General features: G+C 41.4%; 2 protein-coding genes and 1 long non-coding RNA gene across 5 annotated transcripts in view; all 3 read right to left on the bottom strand.

Annotated features, from left to right (window-relative positions):
• The window catches only part of LOC310834283, a 285,003-nt gene that overhangs the window by 161,307 nt on the left and 102,265 nt on the right, over window positions 1-21,431 (bottom strand). The window lies entirely within an intron of this gene.
• Window positions 232-7,257, bottom strand: LOC310834437 (vomeronasal type-2 receptor 26-like; the record flags this gene model as incomplete). Its single annotated transcript, XM_083717924.1, has 6 exons — window positions 232-1,133; window positions 1,515-1,641; window positions 2,702-2,929; window positions 3,230-4,096; window positions 5,497-5,788; window positions 7,253-7,257. 6 exons carry the CDS (start codon window positions 7,255-7,257, stop codon window positions 232-234), a joined length of 2,421 nt encoding a protein of 806 aa, XP_083574050.1.
• Window positions 8,542-19,032, bottom strand: LOC310834436 (vomeronasal type-2 receptor 26-like; the record flags this gene model as incomplete). The annotated part of the gene is made up of 7 exons (XM_083717923.1): window positions 8,542-9,069; window positions 12,304-12,665; window positions 13,920-14,046; window positions 14,628-14,849; window positions 16,047-16,913; window positions 17,540-17,831; window positions 18,953-19,032. The coding sequence occupies 7 exons, from the start codon at window positions 19,030-19,032 to the stop codon at window positions 8,542-8,544; spliced, it is 2,478 nt and encodes an 825-aa protein (XP_083574049.1).

Here is a 21,431-nt window from a genome sequence, read left to right as displayed (position 1 = left end):
TGAACAAAAGCCCTATATATATGCAGAATGAAGAAACAGACACAATAAATTTCATGGCAATGTTTATTCATATAGTTTATTTTCTCTAGGATATATAATTTATTCTCAGTTATTCAACTGGGCCCCGGCACAACGATGCAGCATTTAGAGGGGAAAATGCAACCCAGCAGGCCAGAGTGTGAGAATATGATATACATGACATCTTCAGAATGAAGAGGTGGACATATGCCTTCATTTTATTTTCCTTACTAATTGCTCCCTGTTGTTCAGCTCAGGTCGCAGAAGAATGATGTAGCACTTAGGGGAAAAAATGCAGGCCAGTAACCCAAAACTGGAGGACAAGATGGAGAATATCTCCACAGCCACCATGTATTTTCCTTTGGTGCTCAGGTAGGTTGGAACAAAGGATAACCAAACACTACAAAACACCAACATGCTGAAAGTGATAAATTTGGCTTCATTGAAACTGTCAGGTAATTTCCTGGCAAGGAAAGCCACCACGAGGCTGATAATGGCTAGGAGACCCATATAGCTCAAGACCAAATAAAACATGGTAGTGGAACCTTCATTACATTCCAGTATAATCTCCTCATTCACTGAGTGCATGTCTGTATCTGGGAATGGAGGGAAAGTACTTAGCCAAAGAGTACATATGTCAACTTGAAGAAAGGAACAGGAAAGGATGATGGAATTTGTCAATCTTCTCCCCACCCATTTTCTTATTGTAGAACCTGGCTTGGTTGCCATAAATGCCATCACCACCATGATGGTTTTTGCTAAAATGCTGGAAAGAGCCACAGAGAATATGGCACCAAACGCTGTTTGTCGGAGGAGGCAGATCACTTTCCCAGGCTTTCCAATAAAGAGTAAGGAGCTGAGGAAGCAAAGAAGGAGGGAGATGAGGAGGGTGTAGGTGAGCGTCCGGTTGTTGGCTTTAACGATTGGAGTCTCCCTGTGCTTGATAAAAATCCCAAGGACTAAAACTGTGATCAATGAGAAAGCAATAGTCAAGGTAGCTAAGATGATCCCTAAACCTTCCTTGTAAGAGAGGTAACTTAGAACCTTAGCAATGCATCTAGTTTGGTCCTTGTTTGGATATTGGTCTTCTGGACATTTGACACAGGCATCCATATCTGAAAACAACAAAGAGCTGTTCGAATATTTCTATAGGTTGAGCTGCATAATTCTAATAATCTAATTTAGTGCAAGAGTTTGCTGTTGATGACGGTTTTTGATATTTTTTATATAAACCCTGATTGAAATCAATGTAGAAAATCAGTTTCCTCCAAGAGCACCTGGTCATCAACTTGGATGGCTTTAAAAGAGGATTGGACAAATAAATACAGAATAGGGGTATCAATGAGGCAGTATGCATCTGAATACCAGCTCCTGGAAATAACACAAGGAAGAGTGTTCTTGTGTTTGGGTTGTATGTTCAAGGGATGTGCATTCTCAAAGCAAATACGATATGTTACAGAAGATGAATGATATCACAATACAGAATCGTTGCCTACCCTTCCGGCCAGATATCATTCCTTCTGGACATGGAGCACAGTCATAACAGCAAAATTTCTCTCCTTCCTTCTTTTTCCTGCTGTAGCCAGGATGGCAGTTGTCATTGCACACAGAAAGGGGCAGCACCTGCACAGAATAATGTAAAGGGACTCAGATTAGTGCTCTTCATTCATTCAGCTCTACAAAGAGAATTATGTTGGGAAAATAAACCATTTGGCCCAATTCCTAAAAGAACCGTGTAAGGTGCATAGCAGATATTATATTGTGCAGCTTGAAGCGATTGGATGCATAAAACCTTTTCGAAAGAAACATTTTCCAGACCCATTATATATTATTTAAAACTTTACTTGCAGAACTTTCTACAAAATGATCTAATAAAATTTATTCAGAACTTTCTTCAGAGCAGAACAAAAAGAAACATCCAAATAATTCCATATCTGGTGCATATCCCCACAGACTCAGAATCTTATAAGAAATAAAAGATAATTCAAAACAGACCTACACTAATACCTTGTGTTGCGTCTGCTTCATGTTGCGTCTTTTCACGTTATGTCCTGCGGCAACCCGGAAATACCAGAATGGGTTACTTCTGGGTTTCACTGCCTGCGCACGGGCAGAAGCACTAAATTGTGCCGCGTGCCTGCACAGATGCAGCCCCTCGAGTTGTGGGCATTTCCCGTTACGGACAGGCCTCAGGAACGGATCCCATCCATAACACAAGGTACCACTGTATAAGCAAAGGTCTCTCTCTCTCTCTTCTTACAGCCTCCATTTTGCCTGCAGCTGTTTGCTTTCCCTCCAGGAGACTGTTTTACATACCTTTACCCACACAGAGCCTGGGAACAAAGACTCAAGCCACCACCCTTCCAAGATGGCAAATTTGCAATTCAATCGCCTCCCATGTGATCTAAAGTTAAATATCTCATCAGAGCTGCCAGAGAACAATCACATTTAATTATCAAGCCATCAAGGAGCTCAGAGAGCTCTTCTTGCTTTTCTTTAGCTTTAGTGCGATCTTCCAGTTAAACTCTTTCTGCAATACACACAGGCATTTTCCATTTCAGTGTAAATTAAACAATTATACTTAATAATGTATATAAAATATTACTTTCCTGAATAATCTAGCAGCTAAAAAGCAAAACAGAAAGTTAAAGTGGCCAAAACGTTTCTTTCTGGCACGTCTCACCTGATTAAAATGTGGATGCCACACAATCTGGTCATCATGAATGGTTAACTCTTTGCCTGGAAGAACCCGAGGTTCTAATCTTCCAATCTTTACTCTAACCACTGAACCATTGGGGAACATCACCCAGTTTGTAATATCAAAACCTGCAACCAGTTCTCCATTTTCATCAAAGTGTACATTCTCAGCAGCAGTATTATTGAATATGATGCTCCTCAGATAATGATGAACCTCGATTGAAAGAGCAATAACGAGACAACATAGTGCTAAGATTACTTTAGTGAACTTCCCAAAGTTGTCCTTATAGTTGTCATCTGGTTTATGTAGGTGGCCACTTGTGAATATCAATCAATCAGTCAATCAATCAGTCAATCAGTCAATCAATCAATCAATCATAGAATCATATATCTGTAGAGTTGGAAGGGACCCCGAGGGTTATCTAGTCCAACACCCTGCAAGATGACCCTGAGGACCCCTTCCATCTCTACAATTCTAGAACTCTATAATTTTAAAGTATTGCTTTCTAATTACCTGCCATGATTGCACACTGTGAAATGTCAGTCTGACCCTTTCTTCCAATCCTCTGTGTTTGGATATGGATTTGTAGATGGCGTTCAAAGCATGCGCCACAGCATAGACAGCATTGTAGACATTATAGCTGTGGCCAGTCATGTCCATTTCAAACAGAATTCCAGGAAGGCTCTCCAGCTTCTCCTCCCCAGTGCAGATGATTTCATTTTCATTTCCCTCCTCTGACACTTCAGACATTTTTAATAAACAGCCAAATGCCTGTTTCCAGAATTCCTGGATAAAGCCATCTCGTTTTGCCCAGAAAGGGCTCAGCTTCTGAATGAACCCTTGGAATCCTGATGGCTGATTTGCGTGGACTGTGATGGATATGGAACCGTGAAATGCTTGTACCTCCCAATTCTTCTGTATAGAGTGTGATGCAAAATCCCAGTGGGATGTAATAATCCACACTTTGCCCAGAGTTGGAAAAAAGAAGAAGGGTGATACAAATATCAACATTCTCAGAACCTGGAAGGATGGAGGTTCTCCATAAACAATGAACACAGATGGGTTATCCGCAAAGACCATTGCATAGGTTCCTAAATGCTGTAAAGCAAAGTCTATCATCTCATCCACATAATTCCATTTTGGTATTCTTACTATGTAGGCATAACAGATGCCATTAGGGGAAAGGATTGGGACCATTGTCTTTAAAAACCTGTCCCCTCTGTCATCTTCCACAGCCCAAAGCCCAATCCATGTCCACTTAAAATGCTGAAGTAATCGCACAATCCCTGTGTACTGGTGGGCTTCATTTGGGACCATCTGATACAAAAATGGGAAGGACTTTTTGACACCTTTTAGTGGCAGAAATGATCCATAAGTCAGCTGAAATAAAATTAATAGGCATTTTTCAGATGGGTTATAAGCATTTACATCATAGATTTACTTATTAGAAAACAGTGCTGTAGTCCATCTCATTCAATGTCCTGTGAAAATTCAGATGGGGGGATCCTGCATGAGAACCTGACTATCTTTGGTAGTGAGCCACATTGAGCCTCTTGTCTCAGGCAGCAGTTTAGGAAGGCTGCTGTCACAAAAATGCCCCACTGGGCTGTTTGTCTGAGCTCCCTACACTGTCCCATCAGAGCCCCAGCTACACTAATCAATCACTTCCACTCCCTGTTTCCAGAACTTGTAGAAGTAATATCTGAGTTGTGTGTTTGGGGACATTGCACACAGATGCAACTGGGAGATTCCTGTAGGGTTCTCGACCAGCCTGAAGACTTTGGGACTCAGTGAAGATTTCCTGGTGTGGCTTATCTCTTGCTGAGAGAATTGGAGTTACTTAAAATATGTCGTGAGAGTAAGCAGGTTCTGTTTGGTATCATGAAGGCCCAACAGAGACTCCATTTCACCAGGGTTTTGCGAAAAACAATGTCAAACAAAAATTGATGATCTCCTTCTACCGGTCCACAATAGAAAGTGTCCTTTCATACTGTATTACAGTGTGGTACGCTGGTTTGACAGCCACGGACAGAAAGTCCCTACAGAGGGTGGTGAATACAGCACATGGTATCATGGGATGTCTCCTGAGTTTGCTAGATGACATTGCAGGAGACCGCTGCCTCGGAAGAGCGAGGAATTCTTTGGGGATGACTCACACCCCGGCCAGCACCTCTCTAATCTCCTACCTTCGGGCAGGAGATACAGAAGTATAGTCAGCCACACCAACAGGTTGAAGAACAGTTTTTATCTGTGGGCTGTTGGGCTGCTGAATGGAAAAATAATAGTGGTGAAATTGACTTCAAACAAGCACACAGAGCGTGAACATGACTGAGTGTATGTGGGGGGGGGGGCTTGTTTAATTTCACTGTACACAGGTGATGTAGTGACAATAAAGGTTTATTATTATAATATTATTATTGTGATTTCTTTTCCTGTCTTCTGAAGTGTTATCTATCCCCCACAGGCTTTTGTCACTTCCAAATTGATAAGGATTCTCTCCACCCTTTTGTCTTAGTGATCAATAAATATTTTGAAAAACAAGACCTTCCAAACAAAGCCCTGAAGTATCCCACTTCCAATATCCCCCAACTCTGACGATAAGCTATCCATGTGTTTTGTTGTCCTACAAGTTCTTTATCCATCAGACTGTATAATCATCTAGCCCATATTTCTCTCATTCAGTAACTAAAAATCATGGCAAACACTGTCAGAGAGTTTCCTGAAACCAAGATGGTGTACCATATTTGTGAAACCTCCATGCCCTCAGGCACACCACTTACCTGTGGAGTCTTGTGGATTGCTGAAATGATGGCCATGTTGGCAGAGACTTCAGAGATACATCCCCCAATGAAAGCTATCAGATTGTTTTGGTTGTCACATTTGAAGTTGGGGACAAACCTATGTTCTGTGGAGAGCAGGCTGAGGGTGGCCTTGTAGGTCATCCTTGCAGTATAGTAGCTATTGAGGATACGAAACCCCAGAGAGATATTGGGTAAGATGCTGGGATTCTCATTGATTTCTTTGACAGCAAATGCTAAGGCCAGAACGTGCTGGTAGTTCTTTGGCACTGATCTGCAAGACAATTAGCAGCTGTTTAATAAAACCACAGCTATAACAGCAACAGCAGCAACAACAACAACAACAACTTGTGCACTTCATCATCACATCTCTGCAGGTTTCTAGGATTAAACTGTAGTTTATAACTGCACAAGATTTTATACCAAAGTACAAAAATAAGACCTCTGAAATAAATATTTCTCCAGTCAATTAATTATCTAAATGCTCATACAGTTCCAGGACTTTTTAATGCTTAATAAAATATTACAGGTGGAAAGAACAATGAAATCCTTTCCCCAGATACTATTGTATTGTACTGGAGTCAATTCACAAATCACCTTTCTTTAAGAAAAAGGGGGGAAAGGGCAGTATCGTATTTAATATGATTTAATAACTTTACAATTCTATGATTCTAAATAAAAAAGTATGAACAAGAAATAGGGACAAGTTTCTTTTGTAAATATTGGCCTATCTAACAATACTTCCATAAGAGGGTTAGGCTTGCTTTGCCCCTCCAAAGTCTGTTAAGTATTGCATCAATAGCCCTATGTTTCTCCCTGTATGATGTGAGAGAGTAAGCTTTGCAAATTAGATGTATTTAAACAGGAATAAGAAACATATTTATTTCTCTAAAATATAACAATATGAAACCAAATGTCAGAAATACCTGAAGTCTGAAATGGCAAGGGAAGGGCTAAGATTGAGATCAAGGATGAAAGACAACAAAGTGTAGCGAGAGCAGAAATGAAATAGTTTTAAGCAGGACTTTTTTCAGTCAGAAATCACTGGAACTCAGTTCTGGCACCTCTCAGGTGGGCACCATTGCCATTATAAGAGAATAAGGCGCTTATGGTGAGTTCTGGCACCTCTTTTTCTAGAAAAATAGCACTGGTCTTAAGGTTTCCTCATTTTGCCACTCATTTAAAAAGGAATAAGACTTCTAGCAGTTTGGAAATAAATTTAAAATGTAGTATGAACAAATGACAACCAGAAAGAAGACAAATGCTCCTTGCCAGATAACCACCTCAGAAGCAAATAGATGGGATGAGAGGGTTTTGCTCCAGCTGCGATACAGAAATGCACATGATCCATTCATTTCTGTAAGATTTCTGGAGGAAACACACTAGTGGTTTATGCCAAACAAGATATTGTAGATGGTATCACACACATATTAAGAATCCAAGTGTCACTTTTTTTACATCAAATGCTCCATAAAGCACATCATTCCTTAAGGATATGTTCTGGATAATTATAATTCATACATATTTCAAATTGTGTGAAAAATATTGATGCCTTACATAGGTTCGTCAATCGTGATCTGGGCAGGCTGTTCCATGAAAGAGAGCATATTAGAGAGGAGTAATACTTGAGAAACAATTTCACCAATGACAATGCCTCCTGGCTGGTAAAATTCATGAGGAATAGGGAGGAGATCATCATATATGCTGCAATTAATAGAATGTGCATTGCATACCATACGACATGGTAGAACGAGCAGCAACATCACCACAAGCAAGATCCTGTTGATGAAACGCCCCTTCCAAAGCTGTTTTCCCATGATTCCAGTTGCAGAATTCAATGTGGCTGTTTTTCAGCTTTTCTACAGCCTTCCTTGAATGGTAGATGGTGTTGCTGCTACACAGATTTGCAGCATGGCTATTTAGGGAATCTGGGTACCAGTATCTTGCTCCTTTATTTCATTTCACCACCTTGTCCATCGTTAATTTCCCTAAACAGTGTATTTTCTTTATCTCCCCCCTTTATCCTCTAAAGGATGAGTAAATTTTTTTTAAAAAAATTCTAAACTACTTAATATGCGTGTCTACAGGTCAGGTGTCAGTAATTTTGCTGGGGTGAGCAAAGGAATCCAAATGCAAACTTGTGAATTCTCAGCCTGTTTCCCCAAAAGATGGGTATGCAAATTACAGGGCATGTGTGCTATTCTATACTGGTCAATAAGGTTCAGTTTTCCACAGTAAGAATCTGGGAAGCAGAAAATAAACAAGGCAAGCAGGAGAATATATGAGGAACCAGGATACTCACAGCATACTTTATTTGTTAAAAATCAGTGGAAAAGTGGTTATGCAGAAGAATGAAGATACCCTACATATCCCTAGATCCAGTTCTGAATAACACATGAATTATATAGGTTTTTCAATATGCTTATTGTTGATTTTTCTTACAGGCTCTGGATGTCAATTGTGTCACAAGACAGAAAACAGTAATTTTGACAATGATAGGAATGATTTCAATTTCCCAAGTGTGTTTATGGCCTCTGAAGTGGCATCATTCAATTCAAAACTCCTAGGATATCTTTTCTGAATTTTCCAACTATTGTTTTATTGTGTTTATCCTCTTTTCTTTTTCCATATTTGCTGCTCCCTGTTATATAGTCTCATGCCCAAGTAGAGAAGACAGCTCAACATGGAGACCAAGATCCCGACAACAGTTCTTGAATATGAACTACAAATCCCAATTTCACTGGTCAAAATAGATACCAGCACTACTATGTTCTCATAATCCTCAATTTACTAGCCGAAGTCAAGTTTTATTTTCCTGGTTGGCAAAGGGGTAATGTTAATATATGTAAGCCAATTCAAAACAGGGCATTGATCTGTGATAATGTTTGTCCAGTACAACTGTACTCACAAGAAGGCTACAAGTGTGCAAGCTTCTCTCTGTTAAAGCACTAATACTAAAAATCTCATGATGTGGATTTTCCAGTGAATTTTTAAGTGAGTTTAGTAAACAGATGAACTTACATCCTCTCAAATTATTTGCTCTCTACCGTTCAGATCAGGCCTGAATAAAATTATGTAGCATTTAGGAGAAAAGATGCAACCCAGTAATCCAGCACTGGAGGCCAAGATGGAGAAGATCTCCACAGCCACCATGTATTTTCCTTTGATGCTCAGGTAGGTTGGAACAAAGGACAACCAAACACTGCAAAACACCAACATGCTGAAAGTGATAAATTTGGCCTCATTGAAACTGTCAGGTAATTTCCTGGCCGGAAAAGCCACAACGAAGCTGATTACGGCCAGGGAGCCCATATAGCCCAAGACACAGTAAAACATTGTCGCCGAACCCTCATTACATTCCAAGATGATTTTCCCATTCAATGAGTGCATGTCTGAATCTGGGAATGGAGGGGAAGTACTTAACCACAGGATACAAATGCCAGCTTGAATGAAGGTGCAGACGAGGACAATTGAATTTGCCAGTCTTTCCCCCACCCATTTCCTCATCCCAGATCCTGGTTTGGTTGCCATGAATGCCAGAACCACCGTTACGGTCTTTGCAAAGACACAAGAAAGAGCCACAGAGAAGATGAAGCCAAAGACCATTTGGTGTAGAAGGCAGTTCCCTTCTCCTGGCTATCCAATGAAGAGCAAAGTGGAGAGGAAGCAAAGAGGTTGGGAAATGAGGAGGATGTAAGTCAGGGTCCAGTTATTGGCCTTGACTATGGGTATGTCCCTGCATTTCATAAGACTTCCCAGCACTAGAACTGTGATGAAAGAGAAAGAATTTGCCAAAGTAGCCAGGATAATCCCTAAGTTTTCTGTGTAAGAGAGGAAGCTTAGAACTTTGGGAATGCATTGACTGTGGTCCTTGCTGGGATACTGGTCTTCGGGACATTTGATACAAGGATCCATATCTGAGGGGGGAAATTAAAAGCTGGTTCTTTCTAGGAATTTACTCATTTTCACCTGGACAGTCATTTAAAAGAGTCAGACTGCCTTTATTGTCTTTTGGAAATTCTTTTAACTACTCCAAGGAAAGCACTCCCATTAGTGAGACTGAATTGTTCTGTGTTCACGTGTTCCCATTTGAGTTTGTGGGTTGTAGTAGCTAAATGTTGTTCTGTGTGATGGAAAGGCGCCATGTACGTCAATTCAGCTTAACATAAAGAGGACTGGATCTGGCTTTCATCCAGACCCACCTTTGGCTACCCTGCCACCTTCACAATGGGGCAGGGGCTGCAGAGGAAGAGGGGGTGGCAGGGGGTGGCATTTTCTCTTTTGCCTCACGTGGCAAAACAATCTGGGCCAGCCCTGATAAGGTATCATGCAAACATCTGCCAGACCTTTGAAGAATGAATTATTAAACGAAAGGAAAGGGTCAAATAAATGACCAGTTAATTCAAAGGGGACTTTTGGTTTACTTTTTCTAGACACAACATTTCTTAGATACTTCCAACAAAGATGTTTAGTGCATGCATACATTCTTTATTATGGTCCAAAGACCTGCAAAAACAGTTTCAAAAGTGGGCGGCTTTCAACAAATTAAAATACAATATGACATCAAACCTTAAAACTTCCCCTGAACAGGGCTTCCCTTAACAAACTTTATTTGGGCAATTTGATTCCATTCATATGTAGTCACCTGCCAACCTATTTGACAACATATGAATTTGATTCCATTCATATGTTGTCGCCTGCCAACCTAGCAGTTTGAAAGCACCTCTGGGTGCAAGTAGATAAATAGGGACCGCTTACCAGCGGGAAGGTAAACGGTGTTTCCATGTGCGGCTCTGGCTCGCCAGAGCAGCAATGTCACGCTGGCCACATGACCCGGAAGTGTCTCCGGACAGCGCTGGCCCTGGCCTCTTGAGTGAGATGGGCGCACAACCCCAGAGTCTGTCAAGACTGGCCCGTACGGGCAGGGGTACCTTTACCTTTACCTTTATATGTTGTCACTGATGTTTTCTAGAAATCATACTCTGTTTTTTACCAACATTAAACATTTGGATGAATGACAAGATATAAAATCTCTTATACCACACAAGTCACGTGTGAGGAAGACATAAGAACTACTTCTTCACCATACAGCAAGAGTGAAACTGGTCTATCCCTCAGATATACTGGTCTACAAATGTACAGTATGAGGTGATACTAATATTGTTTTCATTCACATTAAACAATAGAGCCTGAAAACATTTTTGTCACCCACACCCAAAAGCTGGAGTACTACTTGGCCATTCCAAAGAGTGTGCTATATGAACTTTTACAGAAGTCTTGTTGCATCTTTATAATTAAGTACAGCCACCCACCTTTTACACCTGTTTGCTATAATTTCTCCCATATGCATTCTCCACTAACCAGATCAGTGGAAAATGCAAGATACAGGGACCATTTCTTTACATATATTGGATTAGTCAATTGAGAAATTGATGCCATTTTGATTTCAAGATCTGTTTACTGAGGGCAGAAATTTGGTATGGATTCTATGACGTAAGACTTAGAGAGAGAAGATCAGCCTCTCAGTGTGATCGAGCTCTGGAGTTGAGTGATATTTCATTTCAGTGGGCAGACATGTCTGCTCAGCTCAGTGAAAAACAAATCCAAACAGTGGAAAGAGGTTAGTTTATTCAGCTGAAACCTTGTGATAATCTGGATCATCTCACATCTCCTTAAACATGCAATCAGCTTAGTGAACAAGAAGAGGATCTAATTTTCAAGTATGAGAAATTTTCAAGTAACTGAAGATGGGGAGAGGGCACTTAAAACAGACAGAATCCATACCCTAATTTTAAATATAAACCCCAAAACCAAAAGGACCTCTTAGAATATTTCCCATAATCTGACCCATTCAACCACTCAGTGTCTCAAAACCTCTGTGCTGGGAAGAGATGATCATAATTCGCGTGGCACAGTCAATCTAGTTAATTTTAGTTTTGCCCCTCAGATTGCTCAAAATTTGAGGCATAAGTTTTATGCTCATATAGGATCAGGAATGGTTGGGAATTAGTTCACATAAAAGATGTTTTAGTTTTATACAATAAAATTGGCTGTTGAAATAAATCCTCAAAAATGAAGTCATGCCTCATTCTCTATGTGAGTACAAGGCCAACATGAGATGGGGTCAACTGAATTTGGGGAGGGGATGCATCAAACACTCTTACCGCAATTCCAATGGCATTTCTATTACTGTCATATCTGATGAAATATGAGTAAGAGTCAAAGAAAGAGATTAATCTGTATTTTAATTTATTTTTTCTTCCTTATCATTTGTTCCCTGCTGTTCAGCTCAGGCCTTAGCACAATAATGTAGCATTTGGGGCAAAAGATGCAACCCAATAATCCAGCACTGGAGGCCAAGATGGAGAAGATCTCCACAGCCACCATGTATTTCCCTTTGGTGCTCAAGTAGGTTGGCACAAAGGACAACCAAACACTGCAAAACACCAACATGCTGAAAGTGATAAATTTGGCTTCATTGAAACTGTCAGGGAGTTTCCTGGAAAAGAAAGCTACTATGAAGCTGGCGGTGGCCAGGGAGCCCATGTAGCCCAAGACAGAGTAAAACATGGAAGCTGAACCCTCGTTACATTCAAGTATGATTTCCCCAATCACTGAATGTGTGTCCTTATCTGGAAACGGTGGAGAAGTACTTAACCAAAGAGCACAAATGGCAGCTTGGATGAAGCAGCAGAAGAGGACAATCGAATTGGTCAGTCCTTTCCCCACCCATTTCCTTATGCTAGATCCTGGTTTGGTGGCCATAAATGCCACAACCACAGTGACCGTCTTTGCCAATACAGTGGAAATGGCCAAAGAGAAAACAAGACCAAAAGCCATTTGTCGGAGAAGACAGATCACCCTTCCAGGCCGTCCAATGAAAAGCAAGGAGCACAGGAAGCAAAGGAGGAGGGAGATGAGAAGGATGTAGGTCAGGATCCGGTTGTTGGCTTTGACTATGGGAGTATCCTTGTGCTTCAGGAAAATGCCAAGTACTAAAGTTGTGATGAGAGAGAGAGAAATAGCCAACACCACTAAGATGATCCCCAGATTTTCTTTGTAAGAGAGGAAGCTCACAATCCTGGGAACACAATGAGTTTGATCCATGTTGGGATATTGGTCCTCTGGACAATTGATGCAAGCGTCTATGTCTGAAAAAGGGAAGAGGTGCTTAAGTATTTCAAAGGGCTGACCAACATCTATCTAAACACAAACAGCTGTTTAAGTACGCCTTTACACTAGGTAATGCCAGTCAAAAGCAATCAGCCACAAGAAGGTTTGAGTATGTCTGTTTCTGTGTTCTTGCAGTTCTTTCACAAAATCTTATAATTTGAATCTTATAATTTATAATAGTGAATCTTATAATTTGAAAGTAAGTGAGACTGCATTTTGGATGGTTTTTGAACTAGTGGACCAGTAGCTGATTCAGAAAGTGGTTAGAAAAGAATGAATTATATGGCATCCTGTATTTTCTCCTGTATTTACAATACCTGATCTATGAAGAAAGACACAATTTCAGATGGCCCATAGAATAATAATGGGCTGGTCCAGTTGGAAGGCAGAAACCTATCTCTAATGGATGCATGGATTAGTCAGTCTAGTTAGTCAGTATTTAGTGTCTAGCTGATTTGCCTGGTTCCTGGTGTCTAGTTGAAGGATTGAGAGATGTGTGTATAGAAAGTAGCCCACGGTACACGTTAAAACTCACATTAGTTGCTCCCTCCACTTTTGCCTCAGGACCCACCAAGTACTCCTAGAAGGTTGCACAGAACAGGATGAGGCCCTGAGGATGCAAAAGGTTTCTTACCCTGGCTTTAGAGTTGGCTGGAACCAGGAAAGGACCTCCTCATTGCTTGGGAAATTGTTGGCAACCGAGGGGCACTTTGCTCATTTTCCCATCTCAGATAGGCGTCTGACCATCCATCCATCCATTCATCTACATTTAGTTATTACATTTATATCCAAAGAACTACAAGTGGCATACTTTGTTCCCTCCACTTTATCCTCACAATGTCCCATGAGTTGTGTAGGCGGCAAAATTGTGATCGGTCTAATGTAGGGCTGCCATACGTCTGGGTTTTCCCTGTCACATCTGGGAATTGGGCTGCCAAATGGTGTCCAGGCAGATTGTTGCTGAATAGTCAAAATGCCTGGAGAAACCTGAACGTATGGCAAGTAGAGGGTTGTTGTTGTTTTAAGATCCTTTAAAAATCCTATAAAAGCCCCATAACTTTGACTATTTTTTAAAAAATGACAGCAAATCAACAAGATAATTGTTCCTGAAAATCCCTTTAGTATTAGACTGCTCTGCATTCATCAGCATTCTCCAAACTAATGTAATAAATAGCCTATTTATATATGTATTAAATCCCATAAATTAGGTCATGGGAATGCCTGCCTCCCACCTTTCTGACTAGAGATCATTCCTTCTGGACATGGAGCACAATCATAGCAGCAAAACTTCTCTCCTTCCTTCTTTTTTCTGCTGAAGCCAGGGTTGCAGTTGTCATTGCACACAGAAAGGGGCAGCGCCTGTGCAAAATCATACAGATGAGCAACAACAGATTAGCCCTTTTCAGTCCTTCACCTCCATGTGATTAGACTCATGTGAGGGGCAGAGAGACTGAGGGTGAACCAGTTGGCTCAGCTCCTCTGTCGCCCATTTGTTAGCGATTCCCAACTTCATCTCTAGGTTTGATCAGTCTAAGATTCAGCCTTAAAGCAGATCACAGGAAAGATAATGCGATTTCCAACCCCCCCAAAATATGAAGTTGTAGAAATAAAAGAAAGATATCCGTCTTTTTTCCTTCCAGAAATCACTACATGAAGTAATGATATTCTGTGCCATTTTAGCAAAATAAAATATTTTATTTTCCAATGCTTTGTAACTGGCTTATGTGATAACTTTTTTCATAAAGAAATTAAATGGCATAGATGGCAAAAATAACTCCTTGCTTTATGTTAAGATTTGATTCATGAGGTCAATTTATGTGGTCAAGGATCATAAAGCATAAGATCTACAATAGGGCACCTCAAGAACTGACGGAACGGTGCGGAACCCAGAAGGGAACATTCTCCTTTTATGGAGTCAAGAGTTTGAAGTTATAATTCACCTGATTAAAACATGGATGCCACACGATTTGCTCATCATTGATGGTTAACTCTTTGCCTGCTGGAGGCTCCAGTCGTCCAACTTTCAATCTAGTCAGTGAGCCATTGGGGAAAGTGATCCAATTGGTAACGTCAAAACCTTCAATGAGTTCTCCATGTTCATCAAAGTGCACCATATCTCCAGTGCTGATGTTGAATACAAGGCTCTTCAGAAAGGGATGGACCTGGAATATTGAAATATTTACATGGAATTAATGACATGAATAACTGTTCTTAAAGCAGTATATATGGTGATGGAGTATTTCCACTTGTCTATTATTATTATTATTATTATTAACATGAAATTAATTACATAAAGTTTCCCAGTAGTGATGTATGGAAGTGAGAGCTGGACCATAAAGAAGGCAGATCGCCGAAGAATTGATTCTTTTGAATTATGGTGCTGGAGGAGACTCTTGAGAGTCCCATGGACTGCAAGAAGAACAACCCGATCCATTCTTAAGGAAATCAGCCCTGAGTGCTCAGTGGAAGGACAGATTGTGAAGCTGAGGCTCCAATACTTTGGCCACCTCATGAGAAGAGAAGACTCCCTGGAAAAGACCCTGATGTTGGGAAAGATGGAGGGCACAAGGAGAGGGGACGACAGAGGACGAGATGGTTGGATAGTGTCTTCGAAGCTACAAACATGAGTCTGACCAAACTGCGGGAGGCAGTGGAAGACAGAAGTGCCCGGTGTGCTCTGGTCCATGGGGTCACGAAGAGTCGGACACGACTAAACGACTAAACAACAACAACAAATTACATAAAGAACGGTCTTTAGAGGGGATACAGTGGTGCCTCGCAAGACGAAATTAATCCGTTCCGCGATTCTCTTTGTCTAGCGGTTTTTTCGTCTTGCGAAGCAAGCCCATTGACGGCTTAGCGGATTAGCGCTATTAGCGGTCTAGCGGCTTTTAGCGATCAGCTGAGAAGCGGCTTATCAGCGGAACAGCTGATAAGCGGCTTAGCGCTTAGGGGAAGGGCAGAAAAAAGCGGAAAAAACGCGGGAACTCGCAAGATTTTTTCGTCTTGCGAAGCAACCCCATAGAGAAATTCGTTTAGCGAAGCACCTCCAAAAACGGAAAACCCTTTCGTCTAGCAGGTTTTCCGTCTTGCGAGGCGTTCGTCTTGCGGGGCACCACTGTACATTGATTGAAAACGTCTAGCAAACCAGATCGGTAGTTGGGTTCCTATTGTGGGTATTTGGCAAGCTAGCATGACAATGATGTTGACTCTGAGTAAATGTGCACCAGGTCAGGCAGGCTAATATCTGTGGCTCTTGCCACCAGACACGGCTGGAGCTCATTGGGACTGGTGAGGTGAAAAGCCAGAAGATCAGTGACAGCTGAAGGCAAAGCAAAGAAGTTCTGAGTTGTCTTTACCTGCCATGGTTGCACATTCAGAAAGGCAAATCTCTCTCCTCTTGCCAATCTGCTATGTTTGGAGCTGGATTTGTATATGGAGTTCAAAGCATGTGCCACAGCATAGACAGCTTTGTAGACATTGTAGCTGTGACCAGTCATCTGTTTTTCATACAAAACCCCAGGAAGGTTCTCCAGTTTCTCCTCCAAAGAGCAGGGTTTTTTCTGCTCAGCCTCCACCTCCTGTCCGTTAGATGCTTTCAGGGAGCAGGTGAAAGTCTGTTCCCAGACGTCCTGGATGAATACATCCTCTTTGTTCCAGGAGGGTCTTATTGTCTGAATGAACTTCTGGAACCCTAATGGCTGATTTGAGTGGACTGTGAAGGATAGAGTACCATGGAACATTTGTATTTCCCAGTCTTTCTGAATAGACACTGAATCAAAATCCCAGTGAGATGTAGCAACCCACACTTTACCCAGAGGTGGCCATCCCATTACAGGTACTATAAAGGATAATACTCTCAAAACCTGAAAGGACGGAGGTTCCCCATAAACCACAAATACATTAGCTTTTGTCTCAAACACAATTGCATAACTTTCCCAGTGCTTTAAAGCCAAGCGTATCATCTCATCCAGATAATTCCATTTTTCTAATCTTACTATAAAATCATAGCAGATGCCATGCTCAAAGAGTAGTGGTAAAATTGTCTGTAGAAACTGGTCCCCTTTGTCATCATCCACAGCACAAAGTACAATCCATGTCCATCTGAAATGCTGAAGTAATTGCACAATTCCTATGTGCTGTTTGGCTTCATTTGGGACCATCTGGTATAAAAATGGGAATAGCTTGTTTGCATCCTGTATCGCCAAAAAGGATCCATATGTGAGCTAAAATAGAGTGTATGAGGGGCTTTTTAATGGATTATGAGAGACTGCAAAACTATAGATTTCACAGGTACTTCAGAGACATAGCTTTCCCAATAAATGTCTGCATAGGTTCTTAAAGAAGAAAACTTCAGATTAGGGAAAACAGTGTGGAAGATTAGCCAATAATCTGCTTCATTGTTGATAATTTCTTAATGTTTCTCCTAATGTTTTAAAAATATCTAGTCCAGCCCAATAGAGCAGTAGACAACAAATATTTCCTCTCTTATATAACAGCCATTAAGGTATTTTAGAGTGCTATATTAACCTCCTTAGTCATTTCCTCTCTGGACTAATGTTGCACAGTTCTGTCAGCCATTCCTTACATTATGTGTTTTCAGTTGTGTATTAGGTCTAGTAAAGAAGAAAAAGAAAGAAACCATAGAAACTCAAATCCTTTACATCCTAGGAACAATAATTCCATTCCACTTCAATTTACAGATACTCAAGTTTTCTGGACTATTGGCTCTCAGCACTGCCTGGTTAATCCTAATCCAAACTGCCCTCCTGAATGAAACTTTGCAGGAACCTTGTCAAAACTTTATCAAAATCAAGATAGTATGACCCATACACCCATGCTCCCGATTTACCTGTGGAATCTTGTGGGTTGCTGAAATGGTGGCCATATTGGCAGAGATTTCAGAGATGCATCCTCCAATGAGAGCTATCAGATTGTTCCACTTGTGACATTTGAAGTTGGGGACAAATCTATGCTGTGTGGAAAGAAGGTTGAGCGTGGCCTTGTAGGTCATCCTTGCAGTGTAGTAGCTATTGAGGACGCGGAACCCTAAAGAGATGTTGGATAAGACTTTGGGATTCTCATTGATTTCTTTGACAGCAAATGCTAAGGCCAGGATGTGCTGGTAGTTCTTTGGCACGGAGCTGTAATAAAATTACAACACAATGGACTGAAATGAAGAAGAAGAGGGAGAAGAGGAAGAAATGCTCCCTGCATTTAAGGGAGTTACTCTTTGTACCAATAAAAACAAGTAATTGAAAGTCAATAGGTGTGGCCTTGCCAACACAGTGCCCATAGGTGCAAGAAAGCCATAGAGAACATCACCTGAGGCCACAGAGCCTCTGATCCCTTCCCTTGCTCGCTGCTTACTTCACCATGAGATGTTGTAGGTGGTTATGCCTCCCAGAAGTACATATAACTGAATAATGAAATTTCATCTCTGAATACATTTCTAGGCTCTGAACTTCACCTGAGCAGTGGAACAGAAAATGGAGCACTCAGAGAGCAAAAGTGGAGCAATCTGAGGGAAAAGCACGGGGAGAAAGTGCTGCACTGCAAAAGCGAGGAGAGACAGAAAAGAGCAGGAATTGTGTTCCATAGAGAAGAATCAGAAGATGCACATGGACATAAACTCACATCCCTCAAGGCTGAGAAGGAACAAAGTGTGGGCAGAACAGAAATAGGGAGGCAGCGACAAGGCATGATCCACCATGTGAAAATGCTGTAGAAGGCTTACTAAATCATGAAAACAAGCACAGAACTGTTTATTTTAGTGGGGCTTGCAAAGGAAAACTTAGCAGTAGAAACAGTTAATATGAGAAATGAATACAGTAAACCCACAATCTGTATTCAGCTTTACATGCCTGGCAAAACAATAAAAATTTAATCCAAAGGGGTTGGGTGTCTGGGGGAAAAGACTTTGGGAATCCCATCTGCCATTGAACCCGATTTGTTTTGGCCATACACAACGTTGGCTTTTGGCGTGATTCCCGGAACGTGACCCTCGTGTAAACTGGGGGCTTCCTGTCTCTGTCTCTCTGTCTACCCATATCCACCCTTGCCCCTCATTGTCATACTGAGGCTGAATACCTCATACCTCTTCCATAATGCTGAAGAATGCTTAACCCCCCCCTTACAATTTTATTGGGTTTCCATGAAGAAGAACATCAAAATATGAATCACAGTACTGCGTAATGATGCATTTTCAATCATTTCAGTCTGATTATATTATACACGGATAGAAGGGGAATAAATAATGTCTTACATAGGTTCATCAATCAGTATCTGTGAAGGCTGTTCCCTGAAAGACTGGATATTAGAGAAGTATATGACTTGGGAAACCATCTCTCCAATTACAAGGTCTCCTGGCTGGTAAAATTCATGAGCAATAGGAAGAGGATCATCATAAATGCTGCAGTTAATAGAATGTGCCTTACATATAGTGTGAAGCAGAAGTAACAGCAGAAACAGCACCAGCAGGATCCTGCTGAGAAATCTTCCCCTCCCAATGTAGATTCCCATGTTTCCACTACAGCCTTATATGCAGATGTTATCAGTTTGGCTAAAGTGTCCTTTGAATAGGGGGCTGTTAGGTAGTCTATGCACTAGCACTCTGGTCTTTGAGTTAAAAATGGTTCTTCATGTGTCAATAGTTATACCCATGACAGTTACTCCAAAGACCAGACAGTACATTATGGTGAAACAGCATTACAGTTAAACAAAGTGCTAAATCATGTGCTAAACCATGTGCTAAACCATGCCTAATCAAGGAAGTTCACATTTCACAAAAAGAATGTTCCTTGAAATTGAAAACTGCATGGAATCATACCCAAACATGTAAAAGAAGAATTATTACACAAAAGACTGGCAGAACCCTGGCTGTGCCTAGACATCCCTTTGAACATTAGCAAGTTGTTATGCCTTTTAAAAGATGCTATTGTTTTTTTAATCCAAACAGAATGTGTATATCTACTATGTAAGAGGATGGAAGCCAGCAATTTTGACAATGATGGAAATAATTCCTCAGTGTGTTCTTCGTATTTGCAGTTGCAACATGCCTGACCAAATTACTAAAGCCTCTCCCCCCTGAATTGTACAACTATTATTGTCTTTCTTGAGAGATAATAAGTAGGCAGCATTGCTTAGTCCTGAGCAAGAGTTAAGTTTTCCCAGAGATCATTCTTAGTTGGCAGAAAATGAAGGTCTGGGTTTAAACGTAGAGTCATGTGAGATTCAGTCCCGTCCCATCCTGTCCCCCACCCTGAAGATGGGTTCATCTCCTTCATCACTTGACTTCCCAGTATTGTTTGCCCCCATATTGCTATCAATAACAAATTGATATTAGGGGTGCCATATTTCCGAAAGTTGTTGAGCTTTTTTTTTTACTTATGCAGTACAGTGGTAGGTACCTTGGTTTACAAACTTAATCCATTCCAGAAGTCCGTTCTTAAACCAAAGCGTTCTTAAACAAAGGCTTGCTTTCCCATACAGTGGGAGACTCAATTTACAAACGAAACACACTCAACAGGAAGCGGAACATGTTGTGCCTCCAAGACAAAGTTCACAAACCAAAACACCTACTTCTGGGTTTGCAGCGTTCTTAATCCAAGTTGTTAATAAACTTAGCTGTTCTTAAACCAAAGTACCACTGTACTATCATTCTGCAGCATGCAAACCTAGCAATTAGGAGCAGAGCCTAGCCCAAGTAGCTTACATGTCTGGGAAAAGTAAAAACCAGGATGCCCTAAGCCTTTTTTTTAAAAAAAAAACTTATACATTACAGTCGTACCTTGGTTCTCGAATGCCTTGGTACTCTTACATTTTGACTCCCAAATTCTGAAAACCTGGAAGTAAGTGTTCCGGTTTTCGTATGTTCTTTGGAAGTCAAATGTCAGACATGGCTTCCGTGCAGCCAATTGGAAGCTGTGCCTTGGTTTTCAAACAGTTCCGGGAGTTGAATGGACTCCCGGAATGGATTACAGTGGTACCTCGGTGTCAGGGAACTGCCATCGGAGCTCCAAGTGGTGGAGGGGCTCCAGGATGCTAGGAGACCCTCGGATGCTGAGGAGGGAACCAGCAGGGGGAGAGGGAGAGTTTCAGCGGAAACAGTCGGAGGAACGGCTCCGAGACGCTTCCAGTGAGAACAGCGGGGAGAGCTCAGGACCTCCCCTTGGGATGCCTACTTTGCGCAGGAAGCTGTCACGTAGAGAATCTAGGCGTAGAGTATCTGTCAAAGAACTCTTATGTTGGAAGAAATTCCGGAAATGCCCACTGACGGATTCTGCCAGCGATTAAGGCAGCCATGCACCGATGGCTGCGCGGAGAGGGACAGTTTTGAAACTGATTACAAGACCCTGAGAGTATAAGCGCTCACACACAAGTAGCCCCATATTTCATCACACTCGGGTTATATACGCTTCAGGTTACATACGCTTCAGGTTACAGACTCTCCTAACCCAGAAATAGTACCTCGGGTTAAGAACTTTGCTTCAGGATGAGAACAGAAATTGTGCTCCGGTGGCGTGGCAGCAGCTGGAGGCCCCATTAGTTAAAGTGGTGCTTCAGGTTAAAAACAGTTTCAGGTTAAGAATGGAGTAGTTAACCCGAGGTACCACTGTATATTTGACAACCAAGGTACCACAGTACTAAGCTGTTCTTAAACCAAGGTACCACAGTCCTATCATTCTGCCGCATGCATCATTAGCAATTTGAAAAAGTCTAGCCCAAATAGCTTACAGTCAGAA

The sequence above is a fragment of the Podarcis gaigeae genome (genome assembly GCF_964106915.1).
Source record: "Podarcis gaigeae genome assembly, chromosome: 16".
Lineage (NCBI taxonomy): Eukaryota > Metazoa > Chordata > Lepidosauria > Squamata > Lacertidae > Podarcis > Podarcis gaigeae.
The sequence above is the reverse complement of the archived record's forward strand: the minus strand, read 5'-3'. Positions and strand labels throughout refer to the sequence as shown.